At 45.3% G+C, this 26,582-nt stretch overlaps 2 protein-coding genes and 2 long non-coding RNA genes across 4 annotated transcripts in view; 2 read left to right on the plus strand and 2 right to left on the minus strand.

Moving 5' to 3' along the window:
- Window positions 1-7,691, minus strand: part of LOC310897696 (uncharacterized protein) — a 57,990-nt gene extending 50,299 nt beyond the window's left edge. The window contains exon 1 of the mRNA XM_083831579.1: window positions 7,686-7,691. The gene's annotated coding sequence lies outside the window, so the exon portion shown is untranslated. The remainder of the gene's footprint in view (window positions 1-7,685) is intronic.
- LOC310897698 overlaps window positions 1-26,582 on the plus strand; it is an 852,780-nt gene that overhangs the window by 421,890 nt on the left and 404,308 nt on the right. The gene's annotated exons all lie outside the window — the stretch shown is intronic.
- On the minus strand, window positions 12,103-18,687 carry LOC310897700. Its single transcript, XR_014582489.1, has 3 exons — window positions 18,553-18,687; window positions 15,457-15,562; window positions 12,103-15,216 (listed from the first exon to the last, which is right to left on the minus strand). It is a non-coding gene; the product is annotated as an uncharacterized lncRNA (long non-coding RNA).
- MARCKS (myristoylated alanine rich protein kinase C substrate) lies at window positions 18,746-23,460 on the plus strand. The gene is made up of 3 exons (XM_083831578.1): window positions 18,746-18,885; window positions 19,142-19,314; window positions 20,325-23,460. Exons 2-3 carry the CDS (start codon window positions 19,216-19,218, stop codon window positions 21,081-21,083), a joined length of 858 nt encoding a protein of 285 aa, XP_083687704.1. The 5' UTR covers window positions 18,746-18,885; window positions 19,142-19,215; the 3' UTR covers window positions 21,084-23,460.

Raw genomic sequence — 26,582 nt, forward strand, 5'->3', positions numbered from 1 at the left:
AGGTGAGACTCATCCAAGTGCTGTGGACAGTAACACCTGAATAGCAACTGCCTTTCATGCAAGTCCACATCCATTTGAAGCGGGTCTGTCTCCGATACTTTCTCAGTGATGAAAATATTTTTAAAAAAACATCCAACATCTTTCTGCCGCTGTCTTTTGTGCAAACCCTTTCAGGGTAACTTTTTCAAACTCACTTATACCAGGAATAAAAGTCCCCAGATATTCAACCATGCTCCCTGATTTATCATATCTGGATAGCTTCCTTGGATGCTGTCCAGAACAGACACTAATTTTAAAGTTTGCACAATGTTTAAGGGAATCAGTTCTTTATCATCCCCAGAGGTATGCACTCTTCTTTAATCACACCACAACTCCTATTGTAGTTTATGTCTAAGCTGTCATCCTCAGAGGGCAACATCTCATTCTTTTTTAAATACATAGCCCCATATATGAATAAACATTTCCTGTCTTTTTGGCTGCCAGGGGCCTGAGAGCATTCTTTCAATCCCCCATTTTATTTATTTATTTTAAGTTTGTGGTAATATTTCTCCTTTTGATTGCCTTTTTTTTTTTTTTGAACATGTAATGATTGCATGGTCACACATCCCCTCAGACATCTCCACCCACATAACTCAGCATCCTTTCTCAGTCTTTTCAGAAATATGATTTTTTTAACCAAGGTTTTTGTTGGTTTTTTTTTGTTTGTTTGGTTTTGGTTATTTGTTTGATTGTTTCTTTGTTTGTTTTGGGGAGGGGTAGGGCAAGGAAATAATTTTGTAGTGGCTACTAATTCAGATCATAGAATCATTAGGGTTGGAAATGACCTCCAAGTTCACCTGGTCCAACCAACCCCTACTACCAATGTCACCCACTAAACCATGTCCCTAAGCACCAAGTCCAACCTTTCCTTAAACAACCCCAGGGATGGTGACTCCACCACTTCCCTGGGAAACCCATTCCAATGCCTGACTACTCTTTCTGAGAAGAAATGTCTCCTAATTTATAATCTAAACATCCCCAGTGCAACTTGAGGCCATTCCCTCTAGTCTTATCACTAGTTACCTGTGAAAAGAGGCCGACCCCAGCTCCCCACACCTTCCTCTCAGGTAGCTGTAGAGAGCAATAAGGTCTCCCCTGAGCCCCCTCTTCTCCAGACTAAAAACCCCAGCTCCCTCAGCCGCTCCTCACAGGACTTGTGTTCCAGGCCCTTCAGACGTAGCAACAGAACAAATAAGAGAAGACTACCATCAGCTATTAGCATTTTCACTTGATTTGCATGATACAGCTGTTCCTATTTTATGCTTAGGAGTTTTATTTAAAATGGTTTGGGTCCAGATAAGGGGGTTTCTAGCATGATAGAAATTGATCCCCTAGAAAGTATACAATTAATTCATTAGATCTGGGGCATATCTATTGCACTCCAAAGTATGTTTGCCTCTAAAGGAAGAAAGGAGAAGAAATCCCACATGGTAGATGACTGTCATCTTTTAGGACACGTCACCTAAAAGATATGATGATGGGCTGGGATTTTTGGAATTGGTTTGATTGCTGCCAGTACAATCAGATATTAAAATCCTACTTGATCCTTAGGCTATCAGTGAAGACGTGATGGAAGAGCAGGGAGTTATTTAATAATTTCTTCAAGACTTTTCCTATCGGCAGACCAGTCTTCTGACTACCTCATCTTCTCTCAGCAGATCTGCTTGATAATACCTCTTTCCTACTATGGGTACCAGCAAATGAAATGAAATAGTGACAGCAACAGTAAAAAATAAAAAATAATAATAAAAATACATAAATAAAAAGATCAGGAGAAAATATTAATAAAACAGATAAAGAACAGCATATCAGGGAATAGCCTACATAATGGAAAGGATGGTTTTAGAAGGTTATTGGGGCACATTGAATTGAGTTTGACAAATGCTGACAATTCACAGAACACTAATGACAGCTAGCAGTCAATTTTGTGCATATTTTCAGTAAAATCTAAGCATTGTATTATTGTTGCTATTCAGCCTGCTAAAAGTTTTACCATCCGTTAAACTTTTCTAATTTCAATTATTTGTCTTTTTCTACGTATAAATACAAAATGAATTATAGATTTGGATGTATACAAAAGGAAAGAATGAGAGAAAGAAGGCTCCCCACAAGAGCTTGGCAAGGTGTAATCTAATCTTCCAGCAGTGAATAAGCATCCAAGTTATGATGCTGCAGGCTACCAAGGGTGAGGTTCTCCTCTGGCAAAAATATATGTCTTGGTTGATAACACAGAGTCAGTCCAACCAATATGGAATTTCTGTCCTCATTCTCTCTCTTGCTGACCATAAATTCCATGCTGAACTGGAAAGGCTTTCTGTCTGAAGTCAAAACCAATATATTAATGTAAAAAAAAATTTCATTTTCAAATGAAAATTAATTCTTGCTAAAGTCTGCAGACATCTTTATTCAGGTGTATTAGCTACTAATGACAGCTGCATAATTATATACTATATATGCATAAGAAATAGTGTCTTGTATTTCTTGTTTATCCTGGATGTATTAGTCTTGCCTTCCTCAGGACTCTTCATAGCTGTATTTCACCTCCACTGGGTACAAGATGAAGCTCAGACAAGGCTTACACAAGCTCATCATTCTACCACTGTGTTTTCTAACCCCAAGGTTAGCAGGGTTAGATAGTCAGTGATGAAAACAAAGGCCTAATTGAAAACAGTTCCCTAATCTGTAAAGCAGCTTCTGTGAATGCTGCCACAATTAGAGACACAAAACTCTGAATGTAGACACTGACTCTCCCCAGCTTATTTGTTTTCCAGCTGGTATATTCAAGAACTGGCATAACCACTTTATGCCTTTCCCTCTCTACATATTTATTCCTGTGTAGATACATAAATGTATTATGTATTCCTTTCTGTGGTAAAAATACTGATTATGCTTGAGTGTATTACACCAATTATAGAGGCAGAAAAGGTTGTAAATAGATGCTATTTGAAGGTAGCTACTGTCGTGAGAAAGGACAGTTGTGATCAGATGCTCTCATTTCTATGTATGATTCTGTGACCCTGAACAGAAACAGGAGCAATGTAATGCCAAAGCCCTTCTCCTCTGTTGTTAGAACCAAATATCTGAGAGTCTACCATATTTATACTCTTGCTGGGCATGACGCAGACCAGTGATAAGAGAAAAAATTCAAAATAGCATAACACAGTGGACAGTGCTTTGTAGAACAGAGTATTGGAGAAAAGTGACTGGCAATTTTGTAGGCTCTTGAGAAACTAATGAACTAGCAGAAAATAAAAAATAAAGGGTTATAACAACCTAGAAGATTTAAGCATTAAGCAGAAGAAAAAGAAATTATCTAGTGTACAAACATTTTCCACCAATTATAAAATAGAAAACAAATGAGAAAACAATTTTAATAGAACATCTGATAAATATTCCTGAACTTGAGAATCAAATACACTGTCCAGATGGGAATTTCAAATTCTTCTAGGTCATGTTGACTGTCTATATACAGACGTGTTTAAAAAAAAAAAATCATTGTGAAAAATGGCAACAATCCTTGTGTAAACCAGCTGTAAGAGAGTATTCATTATGTTGAACACTCTAGTCTAACATTACACAAACAAAGCCCCTGTTGTGATACCAGCTAATAGGACACAACATGATCCCACAGTGATAAGGAGGATAAAATCTGCAGTGTTTAACATGATGGGTTGCTCTTGCCAATGTGACCATAAACACAATGTATACTTGTCTACATTGTCATCAATCAGTTGACAATTGAAGTTTAGACCTACAGACAATGTTCAAAGCATTAGCAAGGAAATACAAGTAACTGGCCTATTTAGTGTCCACACAGTAGTCCGTCCTTTTTTCCAGAGCATTACACATTTCTGCTAGCATCTAAGCCTAGAAAGCCAAAATGAATATCACATACAAGCCCTCTTACAGATCTATCAGTTGTTGCAAACTAGGTATGAAGCTAGATATAGAAGGGATGTGGAATTTCTTTCATGAACCCATCAGTAAGCATCTAGAGTGGGTCCAGGGTTTTGAGCCCTGACTTGGCAAGTGCAGATCTAAGCCTGGAAATGTCATGCTGACTGAGGCATCAGGAAAACTGCACTGGTAAGCAGCGGGACCTGTATGCAGTGAGTTGTTTTGTTCTTGAGCTGGGGGGGGAGGGGGTGAGAGTGGGGTGGAGCTCAGACAGGGGGCAAACTGAATAGTTCTGCCATGACTCAGTATAAAAGGAAAAGGCAATAATAAACAAGATCTCAGTAACATATAATAATCAGTACATTCCAATGCAGAGAACACATCATATAATGCTTTCTTAGGATGAATGACCAGGGAAATCTATGGGAGGGGCTTGAAATTTCTTCCAAATGACAGAATTACAGAAGAGATGCTGGGATCTCAACCTTTACACCAGCCCCTTGATCCACAGTCTCCCAGGGACAATTCCTAGAGCCACAAATAGTGTGACGTGACGGTACCTCACAGGAGAAAGAGGTGACGGGTGTCATCTGGGAACAACCGTGCCTACCTCCCATCAGATCTGTTGCCCAGAGTAAAATGTTGATGAAGCTGCTCCTTGCAATTGTCCTTTTCCAATACTCAGTCCATCAACACCATACCCATGTTCCTCCAGCTCCTTAGAAGCAGCTTCTCAAGGTCAATCCTATGGCCAAATAGCCCTGAGGTTGGTGAGAAAGGAATTGTTCCTTCTGTTTCAGCATCCTCAACCTCCCTAGCCCTGCGGCAGGCCCATATTTTTCCTTGTAATTCTATTAAAAAGGCTCCTAACAAACTCACAGAGCAAGGGAGCAGGAGCCGTTCATTGCTCTCTCAGAGAGCAATATAAACAAAGACCATGCAGTGGACTTCAGCTTCATAAAAATCCAATCTCAAAAAGGTGATTTAGGGGATTTAGGAATATAGATTGAAACTTATTAAGCTTTTGCTCTACTGCTGAACTCAGCCTCAGCCTTCCCAGGGACCCCAAGATAACACATTTCATCAAACGCCTGCCTGAATTCTGCCTTCCCAAGACGGAGATAAAACTTTTTTTCCTCACTATGATTTCATGAGGATAAAATCCAACGATGACCATGAGGCACTTAGATACAGCGATACAGACCCTAGAAACAGAACCCAGAAGATCGTCCCGGGCTACGTTTCTGCCAATATTTTCATTTCCGATGTGAATTCCATGCCGCTTGCAGCGCTGCTGTGCAGAAGCTTAGCTTCGATTAACGTGCTGCCTATGAGCAGCTGTGAGGCTGTGTGCTCTGCCTTCACTAATCCTTTTTCCTCTTTCCTTGACTCCCCCCCCCCCTTTTTTTTTCCCCTCACCAGAGCTGCAGAGATTTTAGACTAGAAGTGTAGTGCTGGACTCAGGAAGGGTAAGCTTTGTTCTCCCTCTTCTGCTGACATTTTGTGTGACCTCTGGGAAATCATTTAACCCATTGTTGCCCACGTGCAAAAAGAGAACAAGACTATTTTCTTTGTCCAGTCTGTCAGTAGCACACAGCAAACTCTCCTGGCTGCCTCCTGCTGCAGTTGCAGACAGTGGGTCTTGTCTCCATCTTGTCTGAGGCCACTGAATATCACTATGGTCCTGATAAAGAAGGGAAGCAGTTGACAGATGGTGGCAATAATGCCAGGCCCCCAGCCGCTCAGTGGAGATCTTCCAGCTTTGAGGTTATGAGGAGAAAGGTGGTGCTTTCCACCCACCTTAATCCTACTTCCATATGGCTTTGGGGAAGGGCTGCAAAAAAGAGAGGAGGGCAGCTGCCAGCTAACGGGAATAACAGGAGCCTTCCCAGGAAGGACAGGACCTGAGTACCTTCAGAGAGTTTCCTGCAGACTCTTGTGCTGTGATCTGTCTCGCTCTGGTCCTGGCTCCTCTCCTCAGCTCCACGCAGCACCTCATCCTTTCCCTGTCTCTTCGCAGCCACTCTTCTACTCCTGTCAGGTGCCCTCCTCTCAGCCAGCTGCCCCTTTCTTGCCCCCTTAGAAGGGGAACCCTTCTGCATCTGTGTTTCTGCTTCTGCTGCCCTGCCCTTTTCTCCATTCCTAAGTTTGTCTCGCCTAATTAGAGACCTCAGGCTTGGGGCAACCTACACATTTCTCAGTATTTGACTGGTGACTACCACCCTGAGAAGTTTTCCTCTGTTGGGCCTACTTCTCTAATAAACACAATTATTGCTAACGACATTTGCAACTAGGTGACGAGACTGACACAGAGAGATGGCAGATTCTTCTACAGCGCTTTTAGACCTGGTTACAAAACAGTTGTCAGAAAAGCCAATTTCTACCATTTCTATAAATTCTTTGTTGTAAATAGTCACTAAAATTAGTCAGAAAACGGAGCACTTTAGATACTAACCCTGTAAAAGCTGCTTGAAAGAGAACAATGTGTATCTACCTAACATCATTAACAGAGCTGATAAAAGCACAGTGCCCAAGTGCAGTAGTCAATGGTTGTTTCAATAACTTCTTTGGAAACCAGAGCTGGCTTGATTTTTTATTTCAGAAATATGCAAATATAGCAGTGATTTGGGTAGTGCAGTACTTTACTTTTCACATTTTCTCCTAGTCCTTTACATCTGCTGCTTCAGTAGTTAAGATCTAGCAAATATTAAGCCATACCTTAGCTAATGAAGTGTACCTTACAATGTGTACTGACTTCACCAAAGATGCTTTTTAGAAATCTCATCTACAGTTGACATATATAAATACACATGCTGAGTAAAGCAGAATTAAAAAAAGAACTTAAGTTGTTCTTATCTGTTTAACTGCATCAACCTTGTAATACTTGTAAAGGTTTGTGTGTGATGAATGGGTTAGTGAGTCAGCGCATAACAGATGTGTTTGTATGTAGATGTACTTGTAGGCATATACAGATTTGGTTTTTGAAGTACAAAGTTTAAGAGGAAAAACATTGTGTTCAGAAGACTTCCCCCACATTTAATTGAGTCCACAACCTACCAGCAGTTACTAAAAATAAGATTAAGAAATACCAGGCCTGAATGCTTTGATTAATTTATATTGTTAGCTTTCCTGGGGACTCTGGTAATTGCTCATGTTCAACTCAGAGTAACACATTTGTACTGCATTCTTGTGAAGTTGGAGATCTAGTCTATTCAAAGAAATACATGACATGTGAAGTGTATATAAAGAGATGTCCAAGTTACTTAAACCAAAAAGAAAATAAATATGCATATAAAAACAAACAAAAAGAAACTAAGTTTTCCTTCATTCCCTACAGGGCCACCCATTAAGGCCTGAGGAAGAGGAAAAGGTGTAGTGGCTTGCCTCAGGCCTTGTTTTGAGGCATTAGGAGGGAAGCAACTCGTAGAGGTTGGATGTGGTGTTTAGGGACATGGTTAAGTGGGTGACGTTGGTAGTAGTGTGATGGTTGGACCAGATAATCTTAGAGGTCTTTTCCAACCTTAATGATTTTATGATTCTTTGATTCTACCTTATGATATACCCAAAGATGCTTCTGGTGAGAAGCCCAGATTTTGTTCTGAGACTCAGGAACCTGGTGTTCTGCTAATAATTTACATGCCCCCCACTCATCAGCATGAAGCTACTCATCAGGGCAATAAGATAAATTCCCCCTTACCAGGATTTCTGAGCAAAACTGCTAGAAACACCTCAGAAGGCACATGACCTACCTTTGATGTATGTAGTTTCTCTGGAGTGAGTGAAATATCTCACCGCAAGCACTTCTCTGACCACAGTAATGAGCTGGAGACCACAGCCAGTGTGTATCAACACCCTGACAACTTAAATTGTGTTTCCTGCCTTGCCTCAGCAGAAAATAAAAAAGAAAAAAAAAAAAAAAAAAGAAAAAAAGAAAAGGGAATCAACAGCTTGAGGAAAGGTGTGGTCAGCATTCCTCCTCTTTTCACCCTTTTGTTGGCCAGGCAGCTGGATGCAATTTGTATCTAGAGGAGATACAGCTAGCTAATACAATCATTTCCCAGTCATGGGTTCTATGGTGCCAAAACCTCCCCTCTGAAACCTTTCAGAGAGTCAGGTTTCTTCTAACCTTACACAATGCCTATTCCATACAATTAGTTGCTTCAATGTGCAACCTGACAGCACCAAGCAGAGAAAATGTCCTTTCCTGTGATGGTGAACAGCACGATGAGCAGCAAGCTGTGCTTGCTGAGGACAGGACCAAATGACACTGACGCTACAGTTTGCTGGCACTGCTGCAGGGATGAGCATCCACGACATGAGTGTCCTATCCCTCCAGTCCACTGCCAGGTCCAGCCAAACCCACCTCGGCTCCTGACTCTTTCTTCATCTTCATCAGAAACTGTCCTCATACAAATCTACCAAGAAACCCACTGACCCTTTACTTGAAAAGTTTGATAGCACTATGAGTTTACACCTTGAGACTTTTTTGTTATCAGTATTGGTCAAATCTCAATTTGTGTTTCCCATAAAGAAAGAACTTTGAAGACTTGAATGCACTTAATCTGCCCATTTACTCCAGACACAGCTGTATATTTAATCTCTCTGAATATGAGTTTCTATTTGTTACCCGTACAGAAGTTGCAGCCTGTATTCAGAAGAACTGAGTTTCACTTTGCTGCAAGCATGCAGAGCCTGGAAGAGAATCTCAAAAAGCGTGATATTGCCTATTTAGTTTGGGCACTGCAAATTCAATGGCATGTCCAGCATGAATGGTGGCTTTCCCATCATTTTTGGCTTGAATTTTTCTGGCCCTCAGTAATGTGGAGGTGCTTCATGCTTGCTTCTCACAGTCTTCCAGATCACCCATGACTGTACCTCAAATGCTATTGTATGTACAAACTTCACATTACCTAAGAGCACAAAAAGTTCCTGTGATCATAAATGTTTCAATAAATTCTTATTTGAAGAAGAAACTTTCACCATTTCTCAATATTGTGAGCTCAATATTAGGTTTATAAGCATTTAAATGAGCAGATGCTCCATTAGTCTGTTTCAGATTTTTTTCTTTGTACATGAATGAAAAATGTAAATGAAAATGGTTCTGAAAGAAACAGTGCTGAACATAGCCATATGAAAAGCAATCTAAAAATCCTGACAGAGCTAAAAAAAAAAGAAAGGAAAGTGCCCGTGATGTACAGTAGTCTAAAAATGAAAGATAAATTGTTCCTAGCATGTGCTGTGTCAAACCAGTTGTTGCTCCAAAGCTCTTTACAGGCTTTATGCCCACACACTGAAGAAGCCACACATACTCCAGACAGTGCTGAGAAGCAGAAGGGGGAACTCTGTCCAGGGACTTTGCCAGAGCTGCTGAGATTAAAGCACCTCAGAGGCTTAAATTTGCACTTTTTATGTCCTTGTGCTAACTGATAAGGTGCTATCAGCCCACAGAGATAGGCCTGATCCCACACAGGTTTCAAAATCCAAATAACTACCAATAAATGCAAAGGGATCCCAAGGGAAAAAAAAAAAAAAGGGGGGGAAATGGAAGTCAGTGTAGTAACCAGGCATTGCTCTGTGCTGGTAGATGTAAAGGGAGAGTTTTCAGGAAGTGTGTGAAGGAAGAAAATAATACATTCTGTGGAGCTCCTAACAAGAACAAGAGGCAGTATGGCTAAAAGGACATCATTGTCACTTTGAAGATTAAATACTGGATAACAGAGGCCATCAGCATGTGATAATTTAAGGAAGATGCAAGATTTCACCACTTGAATGTATGCATTTTGGGTAGCCTGGTATGCCCAAGAGGAGAAAAGGGACTTAAGTAAAATGAGGAAGTGGGAATGAGAAGCTTTAAGAAAAGAGAACTATAAATTCTGTAAGAATAGCAGCTATAAAAAGGACATTTACATGCTAAGAAGGAAGAAAAAAAGGATACAGCTGAAGATTGTCAAAAGAGCTCTAAGCCAAGTGTGAAATAGTTTTCAGTAACTCGGATCGCTCATGGGCAGGCAGGTTCTGGGCTCCCCCATACTCAGAGAGCGCTCAGAAGCTAGCGAGGTATGACAGAGTGTCCTCCAGTATGTTTTCTGGGTTTCGCATGCCAGCCAGTGAAAAGGAAGCGGATTGTACGGGAAATTGCCATCTGCTTTTGTCAATAAAAGACCGCGTGCATTGCTTGAGCCTAAACAGACTGAAGCCAGCCTTTTATAGCTGCATGGGGGAAATGGGAAACCTTACCAAAGTGTGAGAAAGTGTAATTTGAAAGGAATAAACAAAAATTACTACGACACAACTTCATCTGTTCTGTATAGGTTCTAACACAGTACCACAGAAGGCATGGGAACTTATAAAGGCAGGAGTTCATATTAAACCTATGATTTTCTCAGCTTCCTAGAACCTGGTTTCAAGAACATTATTACAGATATTGTTTTCTCACATTTTAATGCAATTTGTAGTGTACGGAGGAAAAAAGAGCATAGTTTCTCTTTCCTATAAATGTGTACAGAAGGCATTTGCATGCCCCATTTACTCAAAGCACCTCAGTCTTTGGTGTATTTATTCTTCCAAGGCACATAAGAGGTTGTATTAATATCCATGTTTCATAAACCACTTAACTGAGGCAGAAACTGAAGTGAGTCTAGGCATAGCCGAAGCAGAATTAAAGGCAGCGTGACACGCGGAATCACACAATCACGGCATGGCAGAGGTGGGAAGGCCCCGCTGGGGACCGTCCAGCCCAAACCCCCTGCTCAAGCAGGGCCACCTAGAGCTGGTTTCTCAGTACTGTGTCCAGAGAGCTTTTGAGTATCGTCAAAGAAGGAAACTTCACAACCTCTCTTTAGCAGGTGAGGCATTGCTGGCCATCCCGTACTTCTCCAGGAGAGATATTTGCTTCCTTCCAGTCCTCAGGATCCTGCCCTGAGAGGTACCTGAAAGGTACCACAACCTTTCCAGGATAATGAAGAGTATCTTTGCATGGACATCAGGCAGCTCCCTCAGCTCTCGTGGGCAAGCACCATCAGATCCCATGGACTTGTATACACTGAGTTTGCTTTAATGTCCCTTACTCTGGTTCTCCTCAACCAAGAGTATGCCTTCTTGCTCCAGACTCCACTCCAGGTGGGCTTTGGCTTTCCTAACCCCATCCCTGCACACTTGAAGAGTCTCTATTTTCCTCTTGGGTCACCTATACCTGCTCCCACCTGTTGCATGCTGCCTTTTTAAGTCTGCGTTTAGTCAGGATCTTCTTGTTCATCCATGCAGCCAGCCTGCTGCCTTTGCTTGACAGTGGCTTAATAGCAGCTTGGGTACAGGGTGTGTTTGACGATATAGACACAGAAAGAGAGTTCAAGGCAGAAAATTTTCATCTTGAAGGAATAGAGTAAATTCATCTGTGCTTATCTCCATGTCCACTTCCAATATTTACACAAGACGCACCACAGCTAATGCCCCAACCCAGCACCCCAGTCTGCAGGGCACATATACCTACAGCAACTTACCCCAACCACACAGGATGTCTGCCACAGGGCAGGAATGCAGACACAACTATCCCTGTCTTAAAGTAGTTCTTTTGCCAGCAACCCCTCCTGTCTCTTGTGTTAGGCATATATGCCCCTCTAAATCAAACAGATGAATTTGTAATTGCTAGCCTATTTGTTTTAACAACCCTTAATTTACTTGCCTGCAGCCTGTGGTCTCATAGCTGTGGTTTCTTGCAATACCAGCTACAGAAATGACCTCTCAATTGTACGAGTTGCTACATATTCAGAAGTCAGTATATGGGTGCAGGAACATTTATACAACAAACTTCTAAAGCCATTGTTTAAAAAAACAAACAAACAAACAAAAAACAAAAAAAACCACACTTTCATTACTCATTTCTTACACTAAGATGTTGGATCAATCCCCTCAGTGTGCAGACAGTAATTTGTGTTACCAGTTAAACTGGTGTCTCTCTCCCTACTTATCCACACTCCTATGACGACTTGCTGTGTAAGACAGACAGACTCTTTTAGGGTTTTGCAGAACTGGACATGAATTTCATTCTCTTGCATCAGATCACTATGAAGAGCTAGGTGCTAAAAGACACACTGCACACAGAATACAAAAATAATATAAAAATATTTAGACAGAATGTAAGCCAAATTAAAATAGTGCTGGGTATGTAATTCCTGAATGATGTTCTGAGTAGTCTGTTTCGTTCCTTCACTGTGCCACTGAAAAATAAAAAGGATGGAAAGTCCGATGTATCTCGTTTGAAGCATCAATGTCCTTCTCGAGAGGCTGAAAACTGCAGCTAGGTCTACAAAAGGGCATATGTTCACTTTGGTTATTCTCCCTAATAGAGATTTTTAAACCGTCAATTGCTCAATTCATCAGATTGGACCCAATGACTCTTGACTTGAAGCTGTAATCTGTCACTGTTTCATAATACCAGGAGAGAGAAAGCAAGAGGCTAGAGGTGCTACGAGAGGTGCCCAGCTGATGGACTGTGTCCCACCCCAGTCCTCCTCTGTTGTCAGTGGTCCAGAAGCAGCTGCCCAAGGGTCTTTCCTAGAGAGAGAGACACTGGGGAGGCCCCTGCATGTGTGACGTCCAGGGCAATGCTCCCAGCCCAGTGCTTGCATGGGCATTGACCTGCCCTGAGTGTGGAGGAGTCCTGGCATGTGCTGGGGAATGGACCATGGCATACGATCCTCTCCTACTCCAGCCAGAAGCACGACAGTGCCAGGGCACACCAGCTCTCTGCACGATCGGTTCCACTTTGCAAAGAAATGATTGTCTGGTGTGTGTATGTGTGTGTGTCTTGAAGAATCAGGGAAAAGGGGATCGTGGCTGTGTATTGCAGAGACTGGGTCACGCAGCTAGCACTGGACCTTGAAGCATGCAAAACAATTAGAGTACAAAATCGTGGTCATTTTTTGGAGCGATTACTATGTAATTCTCAATGCCAAAGAGCTATTCTTAATTCATTTGCTGAACAGTTTCAGCTTTTCGATGGAAACATTTGTGCTCATACTCCCTCACCCTAGAACTTCATGGGAAAAGCAGGGGGAGGTAAATGAAGGGATTCAGATTTTCTTACGTGGGAATTAAGCCCATGTTTCCTGAGCCCCACCATTGAGCTGCTGGATGAAAGAGGACTGCCTCTTAAGCTTTCAAAAGGGCTAAAGCACCTCACGGCAGGAAAGAGGTCAGAATGCCAGCTCCTGAGTGAAGGGATATACATCCCAACAACTCAATATAAGGAATCCAAGTCTCTGAGACAGGCACAAATGCTTCCTGTTTCTTATTTTAGATGGTTTTCTGTGTAGCTGGGGATTATATGACCACTGATATCAAATATGTGCCCTGCCAGCACACCTGGCAGTATGGCTCTTGTGCATTTCTGCCAGGTTGGCTGGGATGCACTAAACGGTGTTTATTCCAGCTACCTGAAGCAAGCAGTCTTCCTGAGCTAGGACGATGACGACAAAAAATAATAATAAATAGTAATAATAATAACCTTTTGCACTTTGTGGCTGCACTGTATTTGCTCAGGTACAGAGAATCGTAAAACCAGAGCCAGGGTACCAGCCCCCACCTGCCAGCTGGGCAAATTACAGACTTTGGCACCGGGCTTTTGCTCCACAGCGAGAGCCCTATGGGGAGGCTAGGCACTTGACACGGAGGTTGATAATTCCACAAGCTTGAGCCCTTCCCTTCATTTAGCTCTAAATGAGAACATCAGTTTCAGTTCACACCTTGTGACACTTTTCAGTGTCACTGAGCATGGCAGCAGCGTTATTTAAGTGCCACCCCTCCCCTCAACCTAGCTGAAATTCATAAAAGCCGTGCTGGCTTGTTGATATCGAACATGCTGTAGCTACACTGCACTCATCATTAAAGCACACCTGTTCTTTGAAAAGTAAAAAAAAACAAGAAAAATCTTTATGAGGCATCACCTGACTATGCCACTAGTTGGGTATTTTTTACTCAGATCAGTCCTCTCAGCACAACAGAAGGAGGAATGTGAAAATGGAAAGAAGCAGGTCGCAGAGAAGGGGGATTGTGCAAAGCAGCAGTGCTGTTAAAGAAAATGTCATTGGGACTAGAGCTTAACTTTACAACAAATCAGGTTATCACCTGCTTGTCATTGCTGCTACTTGTCTGGCCACGCCAAGAGTTACAGAAACTAAACCTGCAGGAAACTGCCCCCCTCCCTTCCCAACAAAAGAAAAAGGCAAAGGGGGAAAATAGTTTTCAGACGTTTTTACTCCCTGAAATGGCTTATCAGAGGTCAGATGAAAGCCAGGGCACGCACAATGGAGGGAGTGGAGCTGGAGGGCCAGAGCTGGGGAACGAAGGGAGCAAAGGGCTGCTGCAGCCGTGCCTCAGACCAGGTGAAACTGCTGGGAATCTGCAGCCAGAGCAGTGCTTGTCCCTAGAACTGACAGACCTAAAATATCTGTTAACTCAGGTTGACAGAATTTTTATTATTAGATATGAGAAATGCAAACTGTATGATACTTTTAAAATATACATGCTGTATTTAGTTTCCAGTTTCCCAGCACACCGGACATTCAGACAGTCTGGATCCTATTTAACAAACATTGTTGAATGTATTCAGTTAATAAAAGCTTGGCAAATATTAGTAAAAGGCTTGTAATGGCTGTGAGTGATATAAAGGTTAAAAGCTTTGATAGCATCGTACCGAACTGGAATAAAGCTTGAAGAAACTCAAATGATGGGTCAGTAAGAAATCTCATTGCTGATTAGGACGTCATGAAATATTCATTTCTTGGAATCAGAAAAGATGCAGCTATTCCATAAACCTAAATTTATTTTTAGAACTTGAAACTTTTAACATTATTCAGCTCATTAGTCCTGTCCTCTCATTATCAGAAAGTATATACAAATTAAAACAAGAATGAAATTTCCTCACTGTCCCAGCCTGACAGAAAAGCAAGATGTTTTCTTTCTTATGCATATGTTACATTACTTCTCTGTAATGACAAGGGAAGAAAGGGCTTCAGGCTAGATTGGCACATGGGGAATGCTATTTATCGGTGTAAACTTGGAGGATCATTTTTCGTGTAGTTTGCTGCACTGCCCGCAGAGAGGAAAGCTCCCCGTGTACCGCAGAGCACAGGGAGGTTTACCAGCACCTTATCAGAGCTTGGCCCATGAGAGAGACACAAACAGGATCACCAGAAAGCACATGTTGCTTCAGGATTTCTGTAAACACTGGATTCCAGCTTCCAAAACCGCCCTGAGATTCACTTTCTTTTAAAGGCTTGTCTGGATGAGGATAAAGGTGTATTAAAAAATAATAATGATAAAAAAAAAGTCAGTGAAAACTTTTAATTAACATGTTTTTCAAATTCACAGTGTTGACAGGGTGTGTTGCATTTTCACGCATTTGCCAGCAAACGTGTTAAAATACACTTGTGTCCTCTCCACAAATGGCAAGTTGAGACAAGTTTTCGAAAGTTTCAACATATAGCCAGAATTAAAACCTGCTCATTAAGGTACTTTCACCTTGGCTGAAGGCGAGTGTCACTGATGGGTTTTCCTGGGACTCCCGAGAGCAGCTGGCATACTGGCAGGGAGCTGTTACTCAGTCACTTTTTCTCCTGTTCCTGACCTGTCAAATGAAAGTAACATTTCATTTACCTGCCTTTCAGGACTGGGGGAATAGGGTTGTTTCTACAGGACTGGGAAAAAAAAAATAATCATAAGTCGTTATTTTAGGTCACAGTTGAACACTTTGCAGAAGGAACTTTGCTTTTCCTGCTCTGGGCTGAAAACTAGAGTTGTTTTTTTTCCTGACATCCCAATGGGAGGTGTGAAGTTGACATACACACTACACCGTGCTTATACCTGGCCATGCTGTAAGGAAGGTTTGTGTTCATGCCCGGCCAAAGCCATGGCTGTGAGGCACAGATTCAGGACCAACAGACATGAAGGCACAGGCGAGCATCAATAACTCCGAGTTGGGAGACGATAGTTTGCTGGGCAGCACCATCTGAAGCATACCATCAGTCCGCACCTCAGCCCTCCCACTTCCCAAACGGAGAGCATGAAAACAATCCCAGGCAAAACGTGCCGAGAGGAGTCACGTTTTGGAACCACTGTGGAAAAGCCAACTTCGTGTGGTGGATGCAATGTACAATTGGAAATCAGGAAATGGGCTGTGGTGGGAGGGATGGGGGCTGGACCCAGCGCAGTCTCGCTCATCCTTGCGCTCCTCAGAGCTGGCCCTCAGTCTTGGTTTCATGTTCTTAGAAATGTTATCACTTCACCAACGTCACATGAGGGACATGACTTTTTGCTGACACAGCTCTTGCGGGAAAAGCCCAAACACAATGGCAATGAAATCACTTTTTTTTTTTTTAGACACTAAATCTCCAGCAGCCTGTACATAAGCGCCTTTAAACTGGTACATCCTTGGTCCTGCCAAAGAAATGCTGCAAGATTTTTTTTGTGTGGAAGCCAATGTGGAATAATGGTGTGTTTTGCATTCATATCTGATTAGTCCTGCTGCAATACACCAATCAGGGTGGTGGTTTGTTGATTTTTTTTTTCCTTTCTTTTTTTCCCCTTGGAAGGAGATGAAAAGATCAGGAATTTGAGTAAAGCGCAAGTTTGAGAATGAGGAATCTCCCCTGCGGCATACTTGTGTCTCCTTGGCACTTAAAGGTGTGGGGTAACAGCGAGCAGCCCAGTAACCGGTGGGCAACAGGTCAATGGAGGGGTTAGGTCTCCTGTTTGTACCTCACATGCAAGGGTGTGGGGCAGACGGCACAGAGAGCTGTCCCAGTTGTAAGGCAGGGAGCATGCTTATATTCCAGATTCCCTGCCTGTCCAGACACTGTGCAGAAGAACTCGTGGAACTGAGCATCTAGAGTAATATCAGACAAAGCTTTTCTTTTTTTTTTTTGTTTTTTTCCTTCTTCTTCTTCTTCTCTTTCAAAGTTGCAAAACACTGAAATGGTTGAAAAACACACCGAGATTGCAAAGCAAACACCGCCGAAACTCCCCTAAACCGCTCGGCGAAAATTTTTTCTCGGTTGCTACCGCTCCGAAACCCACACGTAGCTCCGGCGGAAAGGCGAACCGCAGGCGCCCATGCAGGTGAAATCCCGTGCGAGAAATCCCGGTGACTTTTTGATCCCGGCTGCCAGCCCCAGCCACGGTCCTCAAAGGGGGGCTTCGGGGCTCCTCGCCCCCCTCCCTTATCCCCGTCGCCCCCCTCCCCCGTCGCCACGGCAACCGCCCGGCGGCCCCTCGGGGGATCGGGGGAGCCCCGGGGGAGGCGGTGGAGGTCCCCCCCAGTCTCCCCCAGCCCCTCGGGGGCACGGGTGAGCGCCCCACGGGCGAGCGGGGGCTGCGCGGCGCTGCTCGGCGGGGCGGGCGGCGGCGGCCGAGACAAAGGGAGCCGGGGCTGGAGAGGCGGGGAGGGGGGAGGCTCGGTGGGGAACGGCAGATGCCCCTCTCGTCCCCCTCCCCCTCCCCGGAAAAGGAAGAAAGAAATAGAAAAATAATGATAATTAATTATAAAAATCGCCCGGCGGATCCGCCGCCGATCAAAGGCTGCAGGCGCTGGGGCTGCTGGAAGGCGGCGGGCGCACAAAGCCCCCGGTGATCCGCGGGGGGAGCGAGGTGGGCGGCGTGGCCGAGCCTCCCCGTGCCGCAGCCCTTCGTTAGCGGAGCGATTTTACCCCCCCCGTGTTTATAAACAACAGGCGTTTGGCGAGAGATTCCCCGCGGTTTTTTTTTTTTTTTTCTTGGAAAAGGACCGTTCTGCCGCGCGTTTCTGCTCCTGCAAAGAGAGGGGGGACCCTGTATGTGTGTGAGGGGGGGCTGTGTGTGAGGGGGGAGGCCCGTGTGTGTGTAGGGGGGGGGCTCGGGGACAGGCGTCCCGCATCCCCCAGCGCGGAGCGGCGACATCTCCCCGCGGTGGCCGCATCCGCCGCCCCCTCCCCCGTATTGTGGGGGGGGGGGGAAGGGGTCGGATCTGCGGTGTTTCTTCCACACGAGCCGTCTCTGCTGTGCTCCGACTCGCCGGTGCTCGGGGTACCTCGGTCTGGAGGTGCAGCCCAACCCAGGGGTTCGGCTCCGGAGCTTCGCCCGGGCGTGTAAACGCGGCCCGGGAGCGGGGCGCCGCCGCGCTAAGCGCCTTCAAAAGGCGGATCGGGGATAATGGGAGAGCGGGATTTAATGGGGGCTGCTCGCAAAGGATCGCGTTTGGGGCCGATATGGCTCTGGGGGAGGGGGTCGCTCCGGCTCCCGCCGCCGCCGCTTTCGCGTTGGCAACATCTGGCCTACAGACCTACTAATTTCGACTCGTGATCTCGTTTGGCGAAACCCGATCTACGTGGTTCAAATACCTTCCAAACTGGGGGCGATTTAACAATCGCGACCAATTAAACCCGGGGAAGAAAAGGAGAGGAAAAAAGGAAAAAAAAAAAAAAAGAAGAAAAAAGCAAAGCAAATCCCCTCCTTCCCTCTCCCCCCGCCCCGGGCTCGCAGCACACTATCTGTTGCTCGCTCCCGGTGGGGGCGGGCGGCGGGGCCGGGCCGGACTCCCGCTGCCACTCGCGCTCACACTCGCGCTCACGCTCCCTGGCTCACCCGCACGCCCCATTGTCCCTGCCCGCCCGCGCCGCTTTATTGGGGTGTTTTGTTCGCCGCCCGGCGCGGAGCTCCGCGCGCCCGCCCGCACCGCGCCGGAGCGGCACATTCATCCCCGGCCGGGGGCTGCTTTCGAACCGCTGCCATCGCGGCTCCATTGTTCGCCGGGCGGCCAGGCCCCGCCCCCCTTTGTGTGGCGCGGCGGCGATTGGCCGGCGCCGGGCGGAGGGCTGCCGTCACCGCTCGGGAAGCCCATTCATCTGTGCACTTGGGCGTTGGACTCCGCATCTTATTAGCAACCAGGGAGATTTCTCCATTTTCTCCTTGTCTACAGTACGGCTACAAATCTGGGATTTTTTATTACTTCTTTTTTACTAAACTTGGGCTCCTTTTTTTTTTTTTTTTTTTCCTCCGGTGCTCGACTTTTTCCTTCCTTTTTTTTTCCCCCTCCCTCCTGTGCTGCTGCTTTTTTGATCTCTTCAACTTTAAATTTTTTAAAAGGAGTGCATTATAATCGGTTCTGTTCTCTCTTCTCTTTTTTTTTCCCCTCTGGTGTGTGTGTGTGTTGCTGCTGCTGCTGGTCGCCCAGTATTTATACCAACCCAACGCTCTTTGTTTCCCCTCCTTTTGGATCTGTTGAGTTTCTTTGTTGAATAAGACAGCATGGGTGCCCAGTTCTCCAAGACCGCTGCAAAGGGCGAAGCCTCCGCCGAGAAACCTGGGGAAGCAGTGGCTGCATCTCCATCCAAGGCGAATGGACAGGTAAAAAAAAAAAAAAATGGCAATTAAAAAAAAAATTAAACCTACTCCTTTTTTTAAGCCAACTTCGACGGACTCTCTTTTGCATCCTGTCTAATTCTTCTTCCTTTGATGCCCCTGTGGCACGTTCAATGGAGAATACGGCCAATCCTTTTATCCTTGCAACTCGAGGCAAAGGAATCATTGCTTTATTTAAAAAAAAAAAAGGGCTTGGCTTTGAACGATTTGCTGCTTTATCTTTCTTGCGTCGGGGGGGGGGGGGAGGGGGGGGGAAGGGGCACGTTCGGAAAAAAGAAAAAAAGAAATCCTTCGTGTATTATTGAGAAGCGTCCCGATGGCTTGCATACGGACGGATCTTTTACCGCTCGGCTTTTCTGCCCGCTTTACCGCCTGCTCCCGACGCCGCCCGGCGACCATAGCGCCTGCCGCGGGCACCGCGCGGCCGCCTCGTACCGGGGGCTGCCGCCGCCGGGGCTGGGGGTCGGGGGCAGGAGCAGGGCTCGGGGGTGCGTGTTGGGGGGGGGGGGGGCTCCGTGGCTCCCCCCCCGGTGCAACAGCCGGGCCGCCCGTGCCCCGGCGCCCCCCGGCGCCCCCGCAGCTGGCGGCCGCCCGAAACATGCAAATGCGGTGGGGGCCGAGACGAGGGGGGGGTGGGGGGGTGGAAGCCGGGGCCTGCCGGGCGGGGGTCTGCGAGCCGGGGCCGCGCGAGCTTTGTTCGGTGCCGCGCAGCGCCGCGCCGCGCCGCGCCGCGCCGAGCCTTCCCCGCCCCGCTCCGCGCCGCGGCCGGACGGGGCGCGCCGGGGGCGGGGGTGCGCGGGGCCGTCGGTGGAGCCGCGGCGCCCCCTGGCGGCCATTTCGCGGGGCCGCCCGCCGCTGGGGGCGCCCGCTCGGTGCGGGCCGGGCCGGGCTGAGCCGAGCCGAGCCGGGCTGAGCCGGGCCGGGCGTCGCGGGGAGGGCGCGGGGGAGGCGTCGGCTCGGTGCTCCTCCCCGGTAACGCGGTCGCTGTCTTGCAGGAGAACGGCCACGTGAAGGTGAACGGCGACGCCTCCCCCGCGGCGGCGGAGGCGGGCAAGGAGGAGGTGCAGGCGAACGGCAGCGCGCCCGCCGAGGAGACGGGCAAGGAGGAGGCGGCCTCGTCGGAGCCCGCCTCCGAGAAGGAGGCCGCCGAGGCGGAGAGCACCGAGCCGGCCTCGCCGGCGGAGGGAGAGGCCTCCCCCAAGACTGAGGAGGGCGCGACCCCCTCGTCCAGCAGCGAGACCCCGAAAAAAAAAAAGAAGCGCTTTTCCTTCAAGAAGTCCTTTAAGCTCAGCGGCTTCTCCTTCAAAAAGAACAAAAAGGAGGCCGGCGAGGGGGCGGAGAGCGAGGGCGGCGCCGCCGCCGCGGCGGAGGGCGGGAAGGAGGAGGCGGCGGCGGCGGCCCCCGAGGCGGCGGGCGGCGACGAGGGCAAGGGCTCCGCCGACGAGCCCTGCGCGGCTGCCCCCGGCGGCGCCGAGGCGGCCAAGGAGGAGGCGGGGGACTCGCAGGAGGCCAAATCGGACGAGGCCGCCCCCGAGAAGGCGGCGGCGGCGGGAGAAGAGGCCCCGGCGGCGGCGGAGGAGCAGCAGCAGCAGCAGGAGGCCAAGGCGGCGGAGGAGGCCGGCGGCGCCGCCGCCGCCACCACCACCACGAGCGAGGCCTCGGGCAGCGGCGAGCAGGAGGCGGAGGAGGCGGCGAGGCAGGAGGCCCCCTCCGAGAGCAGTCCGGAGGGCCCCGCCGCCGAGCCGGCGGAGTAGAGCAGCGCCCGCCGCCGCCCCCTCGCCGACGAACTTTTTTCTCCCCCCCTGTTTGTTTGTTGGAGTGGTGCCAGGTACTGGTTTTCGGAGAACTTGTCTACAACCAGGGATTGATTTAAAAGATGTCTCGTTTCTTTTTTTTCTCTCCCCGCAGATTTTTTCCCATCTCAAATCAATTCTGTTACCACCATTCCAACGGGCGGAGGAGGGCCTCGACGCCTCCCTCCGCCTCCTTCCTTCTCTCCTCCTCCTTTTTTTTTTTTTTTTTTGCATCAGTATTAATGTTTTTTTGGTTTTTTGGTTTCGTTTATTTTTTTTTTATTATTATTTTTTGGCATACTTTGCATCTTTATTCGAAATGTAAACTTTCTTTGTCAGTCTATGGACATGCCCATATATGAAGGAGATGGGTGGGTCAATAAGGGATATCAAATGAAGTGATAAGGGGCCACAGTGGGGGATCCGTGGCGCGCATCCATTGCCAAGAGAACGTGCCACGAGAAATGATGTAAGGGGTTAGTCTTTTTTTAAAAGAAAGTTATTACGATGTATTTTGTGAGGCAGATGTTCTATAAGGTTTACAACACTACAAGTCTTGATTAAGAAGGAAAGGAAAAAAAAAAATCAATACCCAGATAAAGAGATCATAGTCTTAGGAATTCATTTAAACCATAGGAACTTTTCACTTATCTCATGTTAGCTGTATCAGTCAGTGATTAAGTAGAAATACAAGTTGTATAGGCTTTATTGTTTATTGCTGGTTTATGACCTTAATAAAGTGTAATTATGTATTACCAGCAGGGTGTTTTTAACTGTGACTATTGTATAAAAACAAATCTTGATATCCAGAAGCACATGAAGTTTGCAACTCTTTCCACCCTGCCCATTTTTGTAAAACTGCAGTCATCTTGGACCTTTTAAACACAAATTTTAAACTCAACCAAGCTGTGATAAGTGGAATGGTTACTGTTTATACTGTGGTATGTTTTTGATTACAGCAGACTGCTTTCTTTTCCAGTTGTCTTTGAAAATAAAGGAAAACTCTTCAGATGCAATGTTTTTATTTTGGTTTTTTTTTTTTTTTGGTGTAGCATCTTGTCTATCATGTTTTTGTAAATACTGGAGAAGCTTTGACCAATTTGACTTAGAGATGGAATGTAACTTTGCTTACAAAAATTGCTATTAAACTCCTGCTTAAGGTGTTCTAATTTTCTGTGAGCACACTAAAAGCGAAAAATAAATGTGAATAAAATGTATAATTTGGTTGTGTTTCTTTCATGGATACTCTGGTAACTTAAATGGGCCAGCCAGTATTGTATGAGCCTAAATTTGTATAAAGTGATGATGTGCGCTGTTAGCACTGGCTTTGCAAGCTGCCTTCCTAGATCCCAGACTGTGTAACGCTGCGCTTACTGTAGAGAAATTGAGCAGCGAGCCAAGTAACTCGCAGGTTTCCTGGCTTTAAAAAGAAGGCTGGAAGGCAGTCTGAGCATGTACAGTGTGCGATTCTGTTGTCCAGGCTCCATCTTGCTTTTAAGACCAGAGGTATCCAGCATATGAGATTCTTGCCTCTTGAGGAAAATGAGATGTAATTTGAATTGCTTAGGGTGGGGCGCTGAAATTTTTTTGTGCCGAGTTGCCTAAAAGTTAAGCTCTTGAACAGACGTCCCATTTATGTCTTAGTATGCTGTCCCTGCTTAGGTTCCTAGACAATTAGCTCGAAAACTTTAGCCTGGAGGGAGAAAGGGGGTATTAACACTGCCATTCTGCTCGAAGTAATTAAAAGCAATATTTTCTCTTTTTTTCCTCAAGTGCTACTCCCAACTGCAGGTGAGTTACAGAACAGATTTCGAAATTTGTCTATAAAAATAATTACTTGGTGCTTGCCTTTAATTGTTAGGCTCTTTGGCTAATTTCCAGCATATTGCTCAGGGCATATTATGCCTTAATAAAACAGTGGGCTCATGTAAGAAAAGCAGTAGTGGTATTTGGAGGGTGGAAATTGATTCAAGAAAGTGTTGCTTCTAAGTTTATAGGAGAAAGTTTAGTGTTACACTTATTTGCTTCCACCTAAATTTTCAGCAGAAACTCTTTGGAAGCAATTATGATTCATTTTATGAGAAAATGGCACGTTAGCACCTTGTTCCCTAAAGAACAAAGCCTAAACTGAATGAAGTATAGTAGATTTCCTGCTGAATGCGTCCTTTTTTTTCTTTTTTTTTTCTTTTTCTTTTTTTTTTTTTTTAATTCAGCTGTCTACCATTTTAACTTTGGCTTGTATGTACTCTAGTTGCCCTGGTATTTCTCTATAGCTTTAGAAATGTATTGAAACTATGCTATAATTGCTGAGGGACAAAAATAAATGGATGTAAAACAAGATCCTCCACACCAGTGTCATTCTTGGAGTACATGTGTTTGAAGTCTAGTGCATAACTGCTTTGCTAAGGGGTTTTTATAACATGGCTGTAAAAACCTGTTCTAAGACGCATGATGTCTTGGCCATAGAGTCAATGTCTCTTTTTAATAAATATATATATATTTAAATTCAAGGATTCTTAAAGAGAAGTCTGAATTTCTTTGATTTTTTTCCCTTTGTTGAACTATATGTGTACATATGAAGAAAACAATCACCAGTGAAGTTCTCCCATTTTTTCTCAACCTGCTCGGCTGAAACTTTTGTGTTTGTTCCTCGCTCAGCTGGTGTTGTTTCCTGAAATGCTTCCAGTTCCTGGTGGTGCAGAATCACTTCTACCACAGCAGCCAGGATCCTTGGCTGGGACTTTGTAATTCCATAACTTGGCTTGACTTGGAGTTGCTTTCCAAGCCTAATACCAGTACAGTTTCAAAAATAAGTCTTAAGAAGATCAGTTACGTGGCCTGCTGTTCTGCTCGCAGCAGTCCAGTGTGTGCTAAAACGTGGTTCCAACAACGCCGCTTTTCAACCACGCGGTTTAAGAAGACGGGAATCTGCCTGGGTTTGGAATGGTGGAAATGGAGCTTTGAGCTGCTTCCTCCTGCAAAAGGATTGTGCCACAGCATCTGTCCCCACTTCGTCCCCGAGGGGCTGGCTGGTCACTCCCATGCGATTGTAGAATACCCTCTTTTTTGTGTCAGGAAAATGGAGGGGTTGGGTGTTCATGACCAGTGAGATGGTTAATCTTCTTACCAAGAAACCTTTATGCCTTTTTTTACTCCATCGTTTGCTGTTATGCCTTGGTGAAAATGCTAATCATAATAAGTATTGTAATTTCAACAAATTTTCTCAAAATTCAAATGCATGTGACTTTTAAAATGCGTGGCTTCAAGCTGATTTGCCTGTCTTATGGGTTGTTGGGGTTCTTTTTAAGTGGAACGTTGTGATTTCTGTGAACAAGGTTGTGCTGGAACAATGTCAAAATTTTAGGTAAAACTTAGGCTGAAATCTAATTTTGTTTGAATAAGGACTCTAGAGATTTGCTTCTTTTATGTTTATTTCCTTAGACAGAGACAGTCATCTTCCTTGTCTGAGGTCACTTTGGGTGTACAAAAATCCTTTCAGATTTCATGGCTATCTTACTAATATCTACGCTTGATTTCATACTCTCCAAATCGTGGTGTCTGACCCCAAGTACTTGAGTTCTGTATCTGGGCCTGATAGTTTCTAATGTGAAATGGTAGAAACCTTGCCTTCAGGCAAGGAAACAAGGCAAGAAAAGGGGGAGAAAAAGAAAAAAAAAAAAAAAGGCAAGGTGAGGTGGGTGAGGGATGTCAAGTGTGGGCTTTGGCTTCTGCTGGAGAGTGCTCACCTTCCTGCTTGTGTGCACAATTGCTGTGTGAAAATCAAGTGCCCGCATACCAACTTGTGACGTCCCTAAGAGCTCCCGTTGGCTCTGCTCGATGCGATGTTGTACAGGGGAGTGGTTTGCTCCTTCGTTCTGTGAGGGGAAGTATGCTGTTGGCGTTTCAGGCACATTTTTTGTTATCTAATACTGTTCCAAACAGCTAACTCTTGAACTGCACTTACAGACGATTAGGTGAAGATCAAAGGTTTTCATCTGCTTGCTTTGTTTGGGTTTTTCTAAGTTGCAAGTCCTTTTGTTTGGCTTTTAAAACAAAACCTAGCATAATACACATCCTAGTCTGAAGCCATAGTACCGATTTATGGTTTTCTGCAAAATCAGTCCTTGGAATTCAGTATTTATGCTATTTTTATAGTAAAAGAGTGGTAAAAGTTCGACATTTGTGATACCTGACTCATTTCAGTGTTTATTATAAGGTTTTTAGGAGCTAAGGGTAAGATGTGTTTTCCATGATGGTGCAGTTTGGTTGAAAGCAGCCTGTTTTGAGGCTATGACAGCTTTTTTACCATGCTCAGGTCACTGGGGTAGAATAAGGCAGATAGTTTTCTTCCTGAAGTAAACAGCGAGTGCAAACAGTATATTGTGTTTATAGCATACTGTAGACACTGGGGTTAATTTGCCGTCTTTACAATGCAGAGGACCTCAGCTAATTGACAATGAATGGGAACTGTTGCAATTGCAACCAAATCCAACAGGGCAGAGAAAAACAGGCTGGGCAGCCTGCTGTTACGTGAATAAAATAGTGTAAGATGTGCTGCTGCAGTAAAGTACCCCGTTACTAAAAGTATGTGTTAGTTTGGCCTTGGGAGAGCCAGTGTGTGGTGTGCTTCTAAGGCATGATGCCTGTTTGGAGATGCAGAAATGGAAGCTGTAGCAGCGTGTTTCATGATATGTTTGCTGAGACAACTTTGGGGATGAGATGGCTCCAGAGTGGGAACGTTGCATATTGGGACAATCAGAGGAGTATCAGCGATGAGAGCAAAGTGATGGGTACAGCTGAACAGATGAGCGACCACAGTGTTGCTCAGTGGATAAAGCCCAGAGTTAGGGATTTGTAAGTCTGGACTAACTATGTTGTTAAATACACCTTCTGTGTCAAAGCATGACACCCAGCTTTTAAATGCCTCTATTTTAGCACATGGATGTTATTTGACAGAGATGATGTAAAGCTTCGGTTAATGTGTGCGGAATGTTTTGAAGGAGGGCCACAAGTATTATTTATACATCTTTGTCCTAAGTCTTTGTTTCAGGATGACTTGTCTGTCCAGACCAGGACTACAAACACACCGGATGAAAGAGGACATTACTACTTACAGTTAGAAAGAACCAAACAAGATAGCTGATACTGATAGCAATAAACTATTTGATAGTTGCTCTTAGCAGAGAACACTGTGACTAGAAATTTCTTTTTAGGTACATTACAAACAAAAGTCATCTCCCGAAGCTCACAGGTTAGTTTCCAAAATATATATAGAAAAGATAGGTACGAATCTATTGTTTAGGAAAATCATACTCACTGAGTAGGTGCAATAGCTGCAAGAAGTGACTTGCTAGCCTCCGCTGGATTAGTTCTCTCTCTGAAACTTGTTATGTAGATCCATCGAATATTTTAAACTAATTTGATAACAAGAGTGACCTGCTGTTCAAAGGAGACAAACTC

This window comes from Anser anser (assembly GCF_964211835.1).
Source record: "Anser anser genome assembly, chromosome: 3".
NCBI classification, from domain to species: Eukaryota; Metazoa; Chordata; class Aves; order Anseriformes; family Anatidae; genus Anser; species Anser anser.